The 18,205-nt window shown below is 40.8% G+C and overlaps 1 protein-coding gene across 1 annotated transcript; it reads left to right on the top strand.

Annotated features, from left to right (window-relative positions):
- The first annotated feature begins 390 nt into the window (after positions 1 to 390).
- On the top strand, positions 391 to 11,014 carry tgfb5 (transforming growth factor, beta 5). The gene is made up of 7 exons (XM_033617736.2): positions 391 to 1,881; positions 3,099 to 3,262; positions 4,786 to 4,918; positions 5,031 to 5,141; positions 7,292 to 7,472; positions 7,866 to 8,019; positions 10,588 to 11,014. The coding sequence occupies exons 1-7, from the start codon at positions 1,527 to 1,529 to the stop codon at positions 10,744 to 10,746; spliced, it is 1,257 nt and encodes a 418-aa protein (XP_033473627.1). The 5' UTR covers positions 391 to 1,526; the 3' UTR covers positions 10,747 to 11,014.
- Positions 11,015 to 18,205: the final 7,191 nt, after the last annotated feature.

The following is an 18,205-nucleotide window of genomic DNA, read 5'->3' on the forward strand; positions in this document are numbered from 1 at the left end:
CTAAGCTAGCTTTATATTTAACGTTACTGCACAGATATACCTTGTCATTCTCATTTAACTCTCTGAAACGAAGTGAATACCGTATTTCCTAAAATGTTGAAATATTACTTTAAGTCTGACATGCCCTCGGGGGATGTTTACCTGCGGAGAGAGGGGTGGTGCAAGCATTTTTGTGGAGAGAAGAAATTGCAAAATGTAAGTGTGTGTGAGAGAGAGAGGGAGAGAGAGGAAGATGGCTCATGCCTACATAATCACACACTCCCTTCACTTTGGTGGCAACCCGCCCCACCACCACCTCTCTCACATCCAGTCCCTCCTTCCTTCCTCCTGTCTGAGCATTTCTCCCAGAGGATCTGCAGAATAATGGAGGCACATCATACAGCAGGTCTCAGTGTTTTCAGCAGAGCTTTCAGACTGGAGCTCATTTAGCCCGGGCATCTGTAATTTACTGTAAAGTTTCCTCTTTTTTTTTTTAAATTCACAGCACAAGGACTTCTTTCATATATTTTTCTGCGTCACGGCTTTTTACGTCGTTTGACTTTTTCCGTGTTTTGATGTTTATATGAGGGGGTTAACAGGCCCACCATGGTTTTTCCAACATAAATCAACAGTTTCTTCCTACGATTTAGTGCAGGCTGCTTTCTGTTTACCTATAACGGGGAATGGGAGGACCTCATTGGGTTTTTTTAAAAGCTGTAACTAGATTTTTTGGAAGCGGGCATGGGCCAGGTTTTTGTTCCACAGATGGGTGTTTCGGAGGTGAAAGCACGGGCACCGTGCTGCTCCAGATGAAGTGAGCCGCTCAGGTTTTTGTTTGGAGGATCTGCGACATGGGCTGAGCTATGATGACTCTTTTCTCTTGACAGCTGTTGCATTATCCCGAGGATGGACGACGGAAAACGGAGACGGATAAAACTACAACTTATCGGTTAGACTGTAATTAAATACCTTTAAACGCGGAAAGCGCGCACGCACCGGCACGGGACAACACTGGAGCTTTTGAGCGCACCACATTGGAATTCAAGCGTCAGCCAAATTTCCAATCACTAAATGTGAGGTTTTTATAGTGGAGTTTGGTTGTGGTGTGATATCATTTTTGCGTGTAGATGCAGTTGTTCCTGTACGGATCTTTTAAACTGTTGCTTTTAACTTAAATCTAGTCTCTAAACAGTAAATGACAATGCGTCTTTATGCGTCCAGTGTTAAAATATGCAGGCGCACGTTTGAACAATGTTTTAAAATTATCTTAGCAGAATACATGTTAAGTCAGCAGATGTGGTTTTCCTTTTCCACAGAAAGTGGTCTGACCAAAATAGCCTGTTAGAACTAAATATTGGATTTTTTTTCTTTATTATATTCCCGTAGTGTTGGATGTAGTGGTTTAACCCTACGCACAGATTTTTTATTCTGGGGTTTTGAGACGTTAGTGACACTCTCCCACAGTGACCCTCACAGTTTCAGCTGGATTTCCTTCACCGCCGTTCAGAGAGTAGGCTATCTCTGTCCCTCCGTCTCCTCACCGGACAATGTGGCTCCCCCGCCTCGCGCTGCTGCTGCTCCGGTTCTCCGGTGTGTTGCTGGTGGAGGGGTTCAACACGTGCCACTCCATCAACCTTGACGCGCAGAAGTCCCGGCGCATCGAGGCAGTCCGCGGACAGATCCTCAGCAAGCTTCGCATCCGCAGCCCGCCGGACAAGGACGAGGCCCCACCGCCTGGCACGGTGCCCCCGGAGGTCATGCTGCTCTACAACAGCACGCGGGAGCTGCTGAAGGAGCGCGCGCGTCTGGCCGAGTCGGCGTGCGAGCGCGAGAGCAGCGAGGAGGACTATTATGCCAAAGAGGTGCAGAGGATTGACATGCTGCCCCCACGCACCGACACAAGTGAGTCCATGTATGATGATCTCAGTGTGTGGTCCAGGGTCTCACTAAAGGAGGTCCATCAGGAAACCTTTAGTAATAATCGAAAATTACATAACATAATGGGAACCAACTGTTGCTCGTGACCGTGTAAAACAAACATTATGGAGCTCCATATTGCTTTTGAAGGAGTTTTATAGGTCTGGAGATGTACAAGTAGCATATACAATACATAATGAATAATAGAGGAGTAGCAGCGGTAGTCAACTTTTATAGTTTCACCTTTACATTATCGCTTTTCTCCCATACAGTGCACTGACTGAGTGGGCTTCACCTCCATCAGTACCATCTCCCATACTGTTGTAAAAGCATCAGTGATGGAGGGAGTGTTCAGATCCTTCTTAAGTATGTAAAAGTGCTGCATTCAAAATCTTACTTAAGTATTAGCAGCAAATTTGACTTAATAAAAAAAGATAAACACAGGACTGGTGGTTTAAAATGGTCCTTGCCATATGATTTAATTGCTTATGCATCTTTAATGTATCTGATCCAGGTATTTTCAACTCTGTCTGCTTTGTAAAGATACGTAGAGGTGTATAGTTTCACAAAAAGACACTCTAAACTAAATCGCTGGTATTTTAGATCTTCACAGATCACCAGAAGTGTTTGTCATTGCCTCTTTAAACCAGGTGCTGCATATCTCCACCCACTATAAAACAGTATAAGTGGTGTTTTGAAAAATGAGGAAGAGGTGGAGAAGGTCAAGTTATCCGGCCCCTCCTTAAACAGCAAGGCACTCAGGTCTCTGATGCCTTCAGAGAAGCTTTATGGTGGCAAACTGCCAGCTGTGGTTGGCAGCACGCAGCTCTCCCAGAAAGAAACAAAACTTGGTGTTGATGGACCTCATTTGAGAGATTTTTAGATAAATGGTACCGAATACTAAATGGTACATAATTACATAACTGTCGAGTTGGGAGGTGATGTTTCATACAGTAAAACCCATGAACGCAACAATTACCCATATATTAAACATAAGACCAGACGCTTCTACTCACTGCGCCCAAACCTATAATTTAGTTCTCGAGACACTCATCAGCAGTAATTATGTCCGAGACAATGCATCAGTCCCACAGCGCTTTTTAACCAGTTCTATAAATACAGCATTGTCACAGAAGCCATGAAATGTTGTTGGGTCGTTAGTCATCTTTTTTATGTTTTTTATTTTTCTTTCTCTCTCTCAGATGCGGTACAGCCAGCAGCCCCCAACCCCCATTACAGAGTGGTCCACTTCGACGTTAGTGGGGTGGACCTGACCAACAGCACCCTGGTCAAAGCTGAGTTTAGGATCTTCAGAGCTCCCAACCCGCAGGCCCGGGCCTCAGAGCAGAGAGTGGAGATATATCAGGTAAACAACTGAAGATGGCTCAGAGCTCACCTGTTCATCACTTTGACTACAGCAGCACAAACAAACAAGCAAACGCCACAATAAGACCCCATGTTACCCACCTTGCTCTCAATCTTGCGGCAAAATGTGCAAAATATAGTTTCACCTACATCCACCCAACTAAGCTCCCATTTCCAGGATAATTGAAATCTTTGCTTGCGGTTCAACTCATAAACATTGTCTTTACCCGCTGCCATTTTCACGTGAGTGCCCAATCAGTGTGCATGTGGAACTTTTAACAGAGATGAGAAGGAAGTGAGATTTCTCACTCCTTAGCTACTTCCATCACCAGCTCCAGAGAAATTGACATGTTTAATTGAAAAAAAAAAAAGTCTAACTTGCCTGATCGGGCAAAGAGCTGGTAGATTTACTTGCCTGATGTGGCAAACCTTACTGTTGAGCCCTGGACCAGAGTTATCAGTAAGAGACAGTCAGATCGATGTGTCTCTTTAAGGTTTTACATTGAAATAAACTACATTTGCCAAAGAACGTTCATTTTGGCGCCACCTATGGCAATAAGCAATAGTGTGTTTGATGGCAGACTTAACACCAGGTTTAGACAGGTGGCTGAAGCACTCAGTGCCCATTTTAACCTTTAGGGCTGTTCAGACAAGACGCAACTTAGGATCCGCAGCGTTAGCTTAAGCGTCTGGTCTGGTTTAAAAACAGGCTGGTGGATTTATTTATATCGACTCGTTTATGAGCCCTGCAGCTGGCAACATGAAAGGGTTACCACAGCACAGACGGTGTGCATGCATGTATGTATTGTTCGATGTGTGTGAGAGTGGATTTTTAATGACTTGTGCTTGTCACCGCTTGTGATTTTTTTCCGGGAATGTCGCCACAGACACGGACATTGTCATACTGCAAATGCAAGTGCTTTCATCAGTGAACCATTGTGTTACCTCAATCGGGATAATCACATTTATTTAAATAACATGCTTTGATAATATTACTTTAAAATCACTTAAGTCCTCTTTAAGTATAAAAGTAGCAGGGAATTGTTTCTTCTCCTTGAAAATAATGTTCATATGCATAAGGTGTGACCAGTACCATTTAAATATGGCTTTTTTTGTGTAGATTTTTCACCTTTGGGAATTTTGGCATCAGGCCAACAAGACTGTTATGACAATAAATCTTCACAAATTAATCTATATTTATATTTTGACTGGAGGGAGACAGTTCACCCCTCTCACAGAAGTATGTTAGCCCCAGGAAAGTGAGCATAAACATACTTTACATGTCTGATGAAACATTTGCAGGTTGTTATTGGCTTCTATGACACACAGTGACACAGTGTTAGGCTCTGTGCCATTCATGTGTTATGTAAATATGAAGGAAAATGAACTCACTGCCCTCTTTACCACAGTGGAAATTATAATATTTACTGACCATCTGTACGCCAGCTTTATCACTGTCTTTCTGTGTGTGTGTGTGTGTGTGTGTGTGCGGTTTTGTGTGTGTGGTTTTGTGTGTTATGTCAGCTGCTGAAGCCAGATGAAGAAAGCACTTCCACTCAACGTTATATTGACTCCCGCACGGTGCAGCCTAAGGCAAAGGGAGCCTGGATCTCTGTGGAGGTTACAGAAACCATAAAGGACTGGGTGTCAGATCCAGGTTCGCCTCAACATGTCCTACACATCATGATTCATATACAGCGTATATATATATAGTGTTTGTGAACTTCATTTCCATCAGCTTATTTCGATGTGCCCTTTCTTCTGATCAGAGAATAATCTTGGCCTGAAGCTGGGCGTCCACTGTCCCTGCTGCACCTTCGTTCCATCCACCAATAACATTGTTCCCAACAAGAGTGAGGAGCTGGAGGCTCTCTTTGCAGGTTTGTTCTTTTTGTTTTGACTGCACATCTTGTTAGCACAGCGAAGGTACTCATATATATGTGTCTGCAGAGTAGATGGCTAGAGCAGCTTTCATAGGCTCGGATATATCCCCCGACAGTTAATCTTAAACTGTTATTATATATTTTAATCATTTCCACACACAAAATGCAGGCGGGAGAAGCGTGGGTTAACTGAGACAAGCTGTTTCATGTCCTACTTGGAGACATTAAAGGAAAGACTCTCCTGAGGGTTGCAGCAGGTCTCTCAGGGTGTCTGCAGGTCCTTAAAATGTCTTTCAATTTTACAAATATTAGGTCTTAAAGGTTACTGAATTCTCTTAAATTTGAATTTGTGAACTCTTAATTGCCACAGACATTTTATCTAATGTCATTTACACTTCTTTTAATTTATTTTTGTCAAAATTAGTCAAGTTCTTCTGTGTGAAAGTCCACATTTATGATGTTACAAAGTTTTAAACCGACCACTGAACCTAATGCTGTCTTTTTACTTTATACGTATACTTACCTGCTGAAAAATGTAGATTAACTGACGCTATTGACAATATTCCTGCATAAAACCTACCTCTGCACAGGAACACATACACGGCCTACACCTACCTTTATACTTACAATGTTTGGATTTTAAAAAAAAAGATGAGTTGTCCAAAAAACAGGGTAAGAATTATCCTTAAAGAGTCTCAAAAAGCATTAAATTTGTGCATTATACCTTTAGACACCCTGATTCTGCAGATGTTGGTTGTTTATAGATGACTGGTCAGCATGCAACATTAGTCAGTATTGGGGCTACATGTGAGAATTAGTTATTGAGCTCACCACAACACATGACAAACAGTGTGCCATAAACGTGATGAACCTCTGTGTTATCCGATGGCTATTGAGATGAGTAATCCTGCAGGTGGGGTTTAAATGGCTTTGTTAGGACATTAAAAGCACTTGTGGAAGATTTATCAGCAAAGCAATAGTCCCGCAGGTCACAAAATGTGAACATAAAGCGCAGACTCGTCTGCAAGGCGCCTCCGAAATGATTCATGAATCACTTGCACACTATCGTGCAGGAATAATGGCGAGGCTGTTCTTCCACACTGTGTAACTGTTGAGTTTCAGACTGTCTGCGTTGCTTCATTTAGGCCCCAAATTATGGCACTTTCCTCAGGATTTACACTCAGCTGAGCCAACTCAGGTTTTTTTTTCCACTTAGAAAAAAATGTCAAGTTTTGATACTGATGTCAGACAAGCGGGGGCTTGTTCTGGGCTCAGAAACACCGTGAAATCACTCCTGGCCCCGCATGAAACAGCAGCATCATGTATACATCTGTTTCTGTCTATGGTCTGTAATATTTGTTCAACAGTAATCAGAAATTGTGGGACTTGTAAATGTGTCGTACTGTTCTCTCAAAAACACTTTGGAGCGTAAAAAACATAAAGCATATTACTGCATATGAACTAAGACATTTTTCCGGCATCTAACACGTTCAAACTGAGGGAATTCAAAGGTGTCATTATAGGAATTTAGGATAATAGGATAATAATATGATATGCAGGGTTGTCAGTTATTGTTTGTAAACACGCTCGCCAGCTAAAGTGAAAGTAAAAGCCAACCTCAGATTCACTCTCGCATGATATTTTACCTCGGTTTATTTGCTTTCTTTTGGCACTGTGTCTCTTGGATGCCTGCTGCTTACAGTCTGGCACCTGGTCGCCACCTTTATATAAAGCCTCGACCTCACCTGAACGCTGTGGGGCTAAGAAAATACAGGCAGAGGACAGAGTCTCTGCAGAAAAATACACTGCCACACACTGAGAGTGGGTCATAAGTGATGATTGAGAGGGATTACTACTGTATGAAAGCACTGCAGAGTTTATCTTAAACTCGGCCTTTTTGTCTCAAAACAAAACATCATCTATCCACAAACCCTTGTCACAGAATGCATCTAGCTTTGTGAGTAATTCCACTTATGGGTGATGTTCCTTTTTCCGATTTGAATAGTTTTTTTAAGAGTGAAGAGGGAAAACTATCCAATATTTCGTAATAAAAAAGCAAAGCTTAGAGAAATGTCCAAAAAATAAACACATACACACATTTCTTTTTATGAGAACCACTGTATTAACTGTTAGACTGCTCTCCATAGGTGTGGATGATGAGCAGCTTCGTCAGATAAGAAAGCCCGGTCAGGTTAAAGGCCAGGCAGATTTCACCACCAAGACGCCCCACCTCATCCTCACCGTGCTGCCCAGTGACAGAGTGGACAACCCGGCCAAGAAGAACCGCAAGAAGAGGGCGGCCGCCACAGACACCACAACCTGCTCCCGGTAGGCCACCAACCAGCTGCACGTGTGTGTGTGTGGTCACGTGTGACTGACTGACAGCACTAAAACGTAGTTTTATAATTCTGAAATCTAGTTGTGGTGGACGGTGGATTTTTTTTCTCCTGACCCAAAACTTTGCAGACTATTGTGTGGCAAAACTAACAATATTGACCCTGTGTTTAGACTGTGAGCCAACAGGCGTGCAGTGTTTTATTTAGACTACCTCACGCTGCAGGGGAAAACTCTGGCAGCCTTGCATAGTCATTACCTTGTGATGGCTGCTTCTTCAATGGTGACCCATTATCATTTTCCCATGACCCAAGTTTGGGCCCATGCCGCAGACCATGAAAAGCAGGATGGGAGTTGAAATATTTCTGTGTGTATGTTGTGTCTCAGCGGCTCGGACCAGGGCTGCTGCCTGCGCTCGCTCTACATCGACTTCAGGAGGGACCTCAACTGGAAGTGGATCCACGAGCCCAAAGGTTACAAAGCCAACTTCTGTGCCGGCAGCTGTCCTTACCTCTGGAGTGCCAACAACCACTATAACATGGTGAGTTATTTCTGTAAGAGGACATATGACCGGGCTGGCTGTGGTATCTCTTTATTGGTAACATACAAAATGTGTCTGCAGCACCAAGGACTGGAGACTATGGAGCACAAAAAAACAGAATTAAGTGTTTTGTCCAGTTTTAATTTTTCTTTGATCAGACAGTTCTTGATGTGAATCCAAATTTTATTTAGGCAAATTGAAACATGACAAGCTATCAGTACTGTTTTGGTCTTGTTACAAAAAAATCGGGTGTTGTGTATTGGCAGTAATATCAGACAATTTAAGGAAATACCCCAGCCCTGCATATGACTGAGTCAAGACATGAGTACCTTGATAATTCTGGTCATTGTGTGACTGCCTACATCTGCTCTCAGCAATAAGTCCTTCAATCCATACGACTACATAGGTCTTTTTTTCTACCCGCTGAATACAATCCACAGGGGTGTTTCCAAAATTAGCACACCTACTGGTGGACAACAGAATAGCTTGCGTATGACCATTAACAGTCACAGTTGTAACCATGTGGTTAACATTGTGATAAGGTCACAGTTGCACCAAAACATCATGGATAGGTTTAAAAAAAAAGATCATGGTTTGACTTAAATAAATATGTCTGTTCTAATACTACCACATACTACGACACATTCTTAACATAACTCAACGTCGGCTTTTGGTTTCACAAACACTGGTATCCTGGATGAAAAGTCCTGTGTTTGTTTGACCCAATCACCTATGCAGACTTTGCTCCTAATAATAAGTCACCTGACCTCGTCCTTTGCTCCAGATATAATTATTATGTCCGCTAACGTTGCCAACTAACAATAAATATGGGTTGCAATGGCTGCTTGTACAAAGGACCCATGTGGTTGTATTTTTGAGGAGGACAGTCTCCTTCAAAGCTCTGAAGGCCACTGTGAAACACGCCACCACAACAATTATCTGTTCTAACCCCAGAACAATAAATCAGATGACCCTCTCTGGTAAAGTCAAACTGAGTCAAATGTGCTCCTGTTTTCCAAAATCTATTTCACAGCAACCTTGAGAGTCTTGACCTTTCTTTTTGGTTAATAATTTGAATGGAAACAGTGACAGACAGCCAGACAGACGCAGCCAGACTCTCCAAATAGAAATCATCTGTGGTTGATCAGTTATAAAACTTCACTCCAGTTCAAACAAAAGCAACTTCAATAGCTGAAACAACTCTTCGGTCTCTCTCGTAAAAAAACATTTTGGTTTGGATCAGACTCTAAAAATCAGCCTCCCGCCTGACTTCAACGTACAGAAACTTTGAAATGCTGGTGACGTTTGCCTTTAAATGAGCTTTAAGTGCATTGTTTGTGGCGGCTAAACACCACAGTTCACTAAGATTGGTTAACCCCAGCGTCATAAATGGGCTGTCACTTCACAGCAGCCAGTTACAGAACATATAGGCTTATGCAACACATGGCCTGAAGCCACGCCGACTGTTCCAGAACCTTCTGATTGATTTTTTTTCTTCCCTCATGTCCTTCATTGTAATACACAGTGGATTTGAAGTATTTTAACATTTGTGTGACACTCAAGTTTTCTGCAATGAGACATTTTGCTGCTGACAACAAAGACAAACACAGACGCTGTTTATTTAAAGACATTTGCTTTTACTTAAGCCAGTATAAGATGGTATGTTGGCACAGTTCAAGCCGTCACATTAAGAAACTGCATAAAAACAATTAAAGTGGTGCAATAAAGCAAAATGTGTAAAGCAAGGAGTAAAATGTAATTTTTCATCTTAATATGTAACAAAGTACACAATAATTAAACTGTTTTATCTCTTTTATACTTTTGGGGATACATCAAAAAAATATTTTACTTTTATTAAAAACTATGAAACTCAAGATTTCAAGATGTATGTCCTCTTACAGTGCTTAAACTAGACACTCCATGCTCTACTATACCAGATACTGTAGCCACTTTTAAATATAGCATTAGTTTTTGGACAGTAAAAAGTGGAGGTGTCCAATAGTGCCTTCCAAAAAGGTGCAGGGGACATGTCCCTTCTGAACCCCTCCCTATAAATTGCACACGTGCTGCCTTCTTTAAAAGCCCCTTAAAACCTTTTGCTATTTTTGTCAACATTAAATATTCATGTCCACATAAACAAAAAAATCATATGTCTTACTTATGACATAGGAAATAAGCTTTTACACTTCTTACCTAGAGTCAGTTGATGCCACTCTCATGTCTGTGAATACGAAGCTACTGCTCATAGCTGCTTAGCTTAGCTTAGCTTAGCATTAAGACTGGAGACAGAGGGAACTATTGTTGAGCTGTTCCTGAAACAGTGGTCTGGCAACATAAGCGAACAACCCCACAACTGTCATCACATTTTGATTTCACAACTGAGCCCTGCACACGACACACAAGGGAAAAGAGTAGAGAAAAAAAACACAAATAAAAAAGTGACTCAGGTGAAATAACTAAAACTGCTCTTGACAAAACATTGTGCTGATGTTGGAGCTCACCATTAAGAAACTGATTTCTTAGTTTAACACTGTGGTTAACTCTCCTTTATTTCTCTCCCCTGGTCAGATCCTGCCCCTCTACAACAAGCTGAACCCCGAGGCCTCCGCCTCGCCCTGCTGCGTTCCTCAGGACCTGGAGCCCCTCACCATTATGTACTTCATAGGCCGCACACCACGTGTCGAGCAACTCTCCAATATGGTCGTCAAATCCTGCAAGTGCCGCTGAGTTCAGAGGAAGAGGTGAGGGAGGAGAGTGATTACGGGACCAAAACTACAAACTGTTTGCGCTCAGGGGAGGAAAAAAGATGAGAGGACAGACAGATCCTTTGTTCATTAATCTTCGCTGTTTGATCACCTTTAGCAGACTTTTCAGATGTTATATTTTTACTCAAATATCCCATTCTTTACAGGCATGAAAACTTCTTCGATCTCTGGAACTTTCCGTTTGTACATATGACAACATAGCTGTATTAAACCTATACCTGGATATTAAAGGGGGTGTTGTGTGATTTGGCCACATTTGGTCCGCATGAAAAGGATTCTTTTTATCTGGATTTTGATTCCACCTCGGTCGTATATTCCTGCGGCCGCGGGCAGCAGAGCGAGCTAGACGTGTTTGCTTTAGGTTTGAAGGTGTTGATAGGAAGGAGGCGGCGTGGAAAGGTTTGCAGACTGAGATCTTTAGGCGAGGGAGGCAGATAGAAAAGAGAGAGAGAGGAGCTGTGTCCAGGCGGAGGCCCTGCCAGCTCTCTGCGGTTCCCGGGCTGAAATCTGCCCGGCGTAAACAGGATGTGAAAGATTTCCAGACACCGACCCGACCACTCACGGAACGCTAGATTTAAATGCTCCCCTCATCTCCTCTGTCTCTCTCCCTCTCTCTCTGCTGCTCGAGGTTCTGGGATTTGTGGTGGGAGGAGAGAGGGAGAAAAGAGAGGCTTTGAAAATGAGACGTGGGATGATAGGGCTGTATTTGGAACGGCTACAAGTTTGGAAGGTGGTATTTTGCAGCCTTAGCAAATTTGTACCTATTTGGGTCTGACTCAAATATTCCGTAATCTCACACTCTCATGCTTATTTTCTGAATGTGCATTTATTATCTTATTCTAAAGAAGCTGTTGACTCATCACTATTCCTATGCTATTATTATATCATACCTATGTTTTACCACCAGCCTCACTGATACACACACACACACACACACACACACACACACACACACACACACACACACACAGTCTCTCTCTTCACCCAAGTATCCACATTGACCACTTTTGATAGAATGTCTAAATGCTGAAAATAAAAAACATCCCCAGGGCTCATTTTAAATATAGGCTCTCTGGTATGCCAGTGGTTTGTGTATGTGTGCGCGTGTGTGTGTGTGTGTGTGTGTGTGTGAGACAGAGAGTGACTGGGTGTGTTGTGTGTATGGACAGTACGTCTGTGGCTGGTGAGGTCATGCCTGATAGCACAGAAATTATTCCCTGGCTTATGTTGTGAATTTTATCGTGATTGTGACGGGGGTCGTTGCCTCGATGACCCTGCCGAAAGTGAGATATGGATTTATGAATTTGTGTGTGTGACAGTGAGTGTGTGTGTGCATGTGTGTGTGTTTTGAAAACTTGGTCCACAATAAAGTCTCAGTTGCAGTCCAGTCTGACAAATACGAGGCCGTCACAACAACATTCGGTCCTGAATGGTATTAACAGAGCCAGCGGTTTGCTGAGGTTACAGCTTGTTTCTGATTGGCTGGCAAAGTGTTTTTAAAATAACATTGTATAAGGTTGTGAAGTGGGAGGGACCGCTGGTTTCATACTTTTTTTTCTCCTCCATTCTGTATTCTCATTTCATTTTTTTTCTTTCAACAATATCCTGAATGTTTCCTAACATAGAAACGCAGGACTCTCCCAGATTATGTAACCGTCATATAGGCTGCGGTGGAATGTAGCTGAGTACTCAAGTGCTGTACTTAAGTACAATTTGACATACTTTACTTGCGTATTTCCATTTCATGGTACTTTATACTTCTATTCCTCCATGTTAGAGGCAAATATTCCACTTTTTCATCACTATATTTATTTTAAAGCTTCAGTTACTAGTTACTTTGCAAATTTCGATTACTGATACAGAATAAATAAACTATGTTATTACATACTATTAAAGGTTAAGCCACTGAGCAGTGTATATAGAGACAAATTAGCCCCACCTTTACCAGCTGCAACATTAAAGTGATGAACACATGAAAACATCAATATTTATTACTCAGTAATATTCAGAAATGGGCCGTGCTTGCCTGATATCAGACAGAATTATCAACTTGTTTCAAACTCCAATCAATTTCCGTGGGGGAGGGGGATTCACTTTTCTCTAACCCAGTCACTAGAGACCGACGTTTCTGCCTGAATCTTAATCAATACCAATGTGTAGCCATGGCAGCATACTGGTTTTGGCGGGGTTTTAAAAGTGGAGCAGAGTGAAATAAAAACAAACTACAAAGTTGGGTGATATTAAAAAGACATGTTGTCTATAGCAGCATCTGTCTTATCTACATCGGTCTCCATTGGTCTCCATTGTTGTTATTGCTCCTCGTTTATTCTGGCAAACAGCTTGACAACGCTTGATAACTGTTTGAGGCTGCTTGTGGCGTTGATTGGCTAAGCGTTAGTCTCTCCATGACGATCATTGGATCGATTGCTTTTTCAATCAAGAAACCATTGTTTTATGTCATGATGTCAGATGAATCAGACAACCCAGAAAAGAGAGACGACTGGTTGCTTTGTATATTTAAATGTGGATCAAAATCTTGTGTCGGGAACAACAGAATTGACAGGACGGCAATCCAGGCACTCCGAAAAAATACAGAAAATCGAGGAGGGAAATCTTAAAAAGCCTTTTTTGTAGTAGCTAAATCATTAAAAGAGCCATCATGTTTCAACCACTGTAGGTCTTCATCAGGGCTTTCAAAACATACAACGCAGGTATGGCCACACCTATATAGTGGCAGGAACCAATCAGAGGCCATCACACGACCCATATAATGGCATGGCAGGTGAAACAAATAAACAATAATGACAAAAAGAACAAGTTAATAAAAAACATAGTGACATGAGATAAGATAGCCAGAAAAAAACAATTTAAATATATACACACCTATCTTAACATAGGCTCTGAGAAAAATGGTGAAGCTTGTAGAGAATAATGACAAATCACAAAAAACTGTGAAATCTATGTCCTCATTGAGACCAGGATACGTTAAAGCATCCAGTAGATGGATCCAAAAAGCTTCCCTTTGATTAAGTTTGTATTCTGTCACTGTCAATCAATCCTGAATCAGACAACCTGGTGGAGTGGGTGGTTTCAACGGAGCAAGGGTTATTTTCATAGTGGGTACTTTCACTTTTGGTACTTAAAGTATGATTGATGTTAATGCTTTTATACTTTTGCTTTTAGAGTATTTTCTGCACTGTAGTATTGATACTTTTACTCAGGTAAAAGATCCAAATACTTCGTCCTCCCACTTCATGTTTTATCCCTTATTTTGTCTTAGTCGACAGCTTTTAATACTACAACTGCATCTGTTGCCACGGAGAATCCCTATCATTACAGGTGATATTTTTAAGTGCCATTATGCAGTGCTGTTTGCACCACAATTCAGTTTACCACATTATATTGGGTTTGGGGCTGAAATCACATAGATGGATATGTAAAAAAACTGTCTAAATTAAACCCAAACTACCTTCATGTATAGATCCTCCTACAAGTGTATTATATTTGTTATTTCTTTCTTTTAATTTTTATTTTGGTAAACTGATACAAAAATACAAAAACAGGTCTGCACACCAGGAAGTGCTCCTTTTGGAAATTTAAATCACATCACCACATGTGACATTTCGGGCACCAGCCCTTCACCGGACACTGGTGCGGACCTGTTTTTGTATTTTTGTATTTGTTCCTCTGTCCAGCAACCAGTATTTATTGTTTTTGGATGTGCATGGTGTTTTTTTAAATCATTTTGGTGAACTGATCCTTTAATGTCCTGAAACTGATGTGTCTGTCTTCACTGAAGAGCATTTTGTCCGGATGACTCCTGCTGTTAAAAAAGCTTAAAGAGATACAAACTGTTCTCCAGCCATCGCAGTAAAATTGTTTTTTCTAAGCCACAGTGAGAATGCAGCCTCACTGTGTGTGTGTGTATGTATGTGTGTGTGTCAGGGTGCTAGTGCTCAAGCTGTGGTGAGGCTCCCTCCCCCCAGAGTAAACTAGCCCCAGCATCTGTTAGTCTTTTCCACTTAACTACCCCTTGCTATATCCAACCTGTACTTATCCCACGGTAGAGCGCCTTGCTCTGTCTCACACTGGGTCCCACTGTCCTTGGGAGGGAAGTCTCTCGACCCCCGCTCACACACACACGCACACAGACAGACATAACATAAACTATGTCCGTGCCTTTGACCTTGTGAGGGAGTGTGCAGACAGACCCATACATCCGGCCTGTATAGCCTTCATATAGCCAAATCCGTCATGATCCTTGGCCCTAGTTCGTCTCACACTGACCAAAAAATCTAAGAGAGCCCTTGATAAGATTTTCTAAGGATGACCAAAAGCACTTCTTTCTTTCTCACATGCACCTTGTGGTCCGGGTCAAATATAGCTCACATTACAGGTTTGGACGAGACTTTATTCGTCACACAACTACATTGAAATTGGTTCCTATTTATTTCTGGCAGTTAAATTAAAATACAGCTCTCGGGGCAACAGGACACCATAAACAGAAAATAAAAAGTTATACAAGCAGCAAAGCAGTAATGAGACACAGGAGTAAACAGAAGATACCGATCTGTGGCCTCAGCATTATTGAAGCCATATTCTCCGAACAGTCAAACTTGGAGACCAGAGCTGTATTTGAGGCCCTGCTGGGACAGAACAGCTGGTAGGCCAAACCCACAGAGGCCCGGCTGTTCCCTGTATAAACACAGGAGGGCGACATTTCTGTTATTTCTCTCTGGATTCAAAGTAAAAAGTGACATTAGATAGTTTTTATTCATTGTTAAATCTATCTGTACTGAGCTGAGCTTATTGCAAAGGTGACTGTGGAAGTCGAGTCAAACAAAGAACAGTGTTGAAGAAGTACTTCGATCTTAAACCTATCTAAAAGAGGCGATACTTTACTGTAAAAATACTCTGTTTAAAGAAAAAGTCCTGCTTTCAAACGTTTACTGCAAATACAAAAATATTAGCAACAAAAAGTGAACTATAAAGCAAAAGTACTCTGTAAGCAGCAAAATGGTCCCTGTCATATTATTGTTATTGTATATACTTCAGAGATACTCAACTGACTTTGCTCACATTTACACATGGTGTCTGCACTTATCTTATCCAATTTTATATATCCAGCTTTATTTTATTTAATTTTATTTATTTTTGTCAAAATGAGCCAAACCCCTCTTTGTTAAAGTCCAGATTTCTAAACCTGCCACTGAACCTGATGCCGTCTTTTTACCTCCGCCAAGGAGGTTATGTTTTCGCCGGCATTTGTCTGTTTGTCTGCAAAATAATTTGAAAAGTTTTGAACAGATTTTGATGACATTTTCAGGAAAGGTTGATAATGAGACAAGGAACAGATGAGAAAATTTTGGTGGTGATCAGTTGAAGTGAAGTGGATAAAATAGTCAAATGGCGGGAAATCCGAGCTGCTTGGCGGAGGTCTGCGCCCTCTGAGTGCTCTAGTTACTTTATAGTTTCCCTTACCTGTGGCAAAATGCAGATTGACATGATTCACTCTAATAACTATTTTCCTACATACAATCTATCTCTGCAAACGACTTCATATACAGTGTTGGGGAGGAACTAGTCACATGTAATTAAATTACAAAATATATGTAATTGTAATCAGTTACAGTTATTGCGAAAAAATATTTAATTAAATTACAGTTACTAATCAAAATGTTGGTGATGACAAAGGGGTTACATCTGAATATATTCTCTTCAGGGAAATTTTTATGTGTCAAATCTAACATTAATTCTGTTGCTTTGTATCTTTTCACCGTGCAGGAATGCTTTCTTTTGACATAGCCTATTTCTGGACATTCACTTTGATTAGGTAATTAAAATAGTTCCTTTTACATTTTTAACAGGGTAACTAGAAATCTGTAACCTATTTCTAAAATAACCTTCCCAACACTGCACATATAAATGCTACTTACCTTCATACAACAGTCAAAAAATCAGTCTTCTTTGGTTGTAAATTGTCCTTGAAAGGTCTTAAAAAGAATTAAATGTAAGTGTTCAATACCTGTAGACACCCCATAATAAACTGTGCCAGGGGACGAATCTAGTCACAGCTGCCCCACACAGCTCAGGTGAACACAGGAGCATTTCTAGGATTTAACCTGGACCTCTGTCGTGGGGGTCCATGGGTTTTATTTATGTATTTATTTATTTATTTTAATAAACAAGCTTTATTTTGATGCTTTTTAAAATGCACTCTGGCACATTTAAGTACAAAAAAATCCCACTATGAATCAGTTTGTTTTCATTCTGAATTAGAAAATGGTCAGCGGGCCTCCCAGCACCCCACAGGCCTCAAGTTAAGTACCACTGACTTGCTATATCATCCATTTTATCACTATATCATTATTATTAATGTTTTAGTTGGTCGTGATGGAGCCAGTGTAAACTACCATACTTTATATATGTTTCTATATGGTAATTTAATCCTTAACAATATATCATTTTAAAACGTTTTCATATATAATTCATATGTAATATATAATTTCACTATAGGTTTTCTGTGTAAAATTTTAATCTGAAATGTAACTGAAGCTGTTAGATTAATGTAGCGGAGTTAAAAGTACAACTTTTCACTGAAATGTAGAGTAGAAATATGAAGTAGCTTAAATTGGAAATATTCAAGTACAGTTTTAATGTACTTGTGTTTTAATTATCATATTTGAGTTAAAGTACTTATTTAATTTCCACCACTGTAGACCCCCTTGTAAAATGCATTATTGTTGACAACCTGATTGCTTTCCATTTTCCTCAGAGATGCAATAAAGCAAATGTTTAAATGTATTTAAAAACAGCATTTAGTAAGGTATTATTAGACAGGAATGTAGTGGTACTTTATATCTATTTACTTGAGTAAATAGATGTGGAAACATTTGCAAATCTCACTCTAAATATTGCAAAAGTTAAAAAGTTCAGTTGCCTGTTTTTTTCTGTTTTTGGAGATAAATGTGCCGCAAATGGGCCATAAATTTGAGCGGGTTACAAACAGGCAGTGTGAGACATAAATCTTAAATGTAATTTTAGAGTTTACAGCCTCATATTTAGTCTGAAACTGATGAAGTCTTGAGTCATCAGCAAGCCACAATTTAAATGTCCACCTTCTTTTTTATTGCATATAAAGAAGAGCTAAAGGAAACAGAGTAAAAACATCCTTCGTAGGTCACAAGTCAGACTTATACACAATATTGCTGAAGGGTCGTTCGTGGTCAGCAGCACAACAGCACGTTGCCATGCGAATATCTCTCTCATTCCAGCCCTCTGTCAACAAATGACAAAATATGTGGGAGCCTGAGTTTAAGTGTGGATTCAGTCAGTTACTTATTTTGGCCCTGGTGGAGGGCAGAGTGCCACGATGGCCTCTTGTAGTAGTTCCTGGTTCTGAGTAAGCAGGAACTTAATGT

Source organism: Epinephelus lanceolatus, chromosome 7, assembly GCF_041903045.1.
Source record: "Epinephelus lanceolatus isolate andai-2023 chromosome 7, ASM4190304v1, whole genome shotgun sequence".
NCBI lineage: Eukaryota > Metazoa > Chordata > Actinopteri > Perciformes > Serranidae > Epinephelus > Epinephelus lanceolatus.

What these genes read in the sequence shown, in the direction of transcription:
- tgfb5 (XM_033617736.2), top strand. Translation starts at nt 1,527, where the DNA reads ATGTGGCTCCCCCGCCTCGCGCTGCTGCTGCTCCGGTTCTCCGGTGTG. An exon ending in GGACTGGGTGTCAGATCCAG is followed by an intron (nt 4,919 to 5,030) that starts GTTCGCCTCAAC and finishes TCTTCTGATCAG; the next exon opens with AGAATAATCTTGGCCTGAAG. An exon ending in GACACCACAACCTGCTCCCG is followed by an intron (nt 7,473 to 7,865) that starts GTAGGCCACCAA and finishes GTTGTGTCTCAG; the next exon opens with CGGCTCGGACCAGGGCTGCT.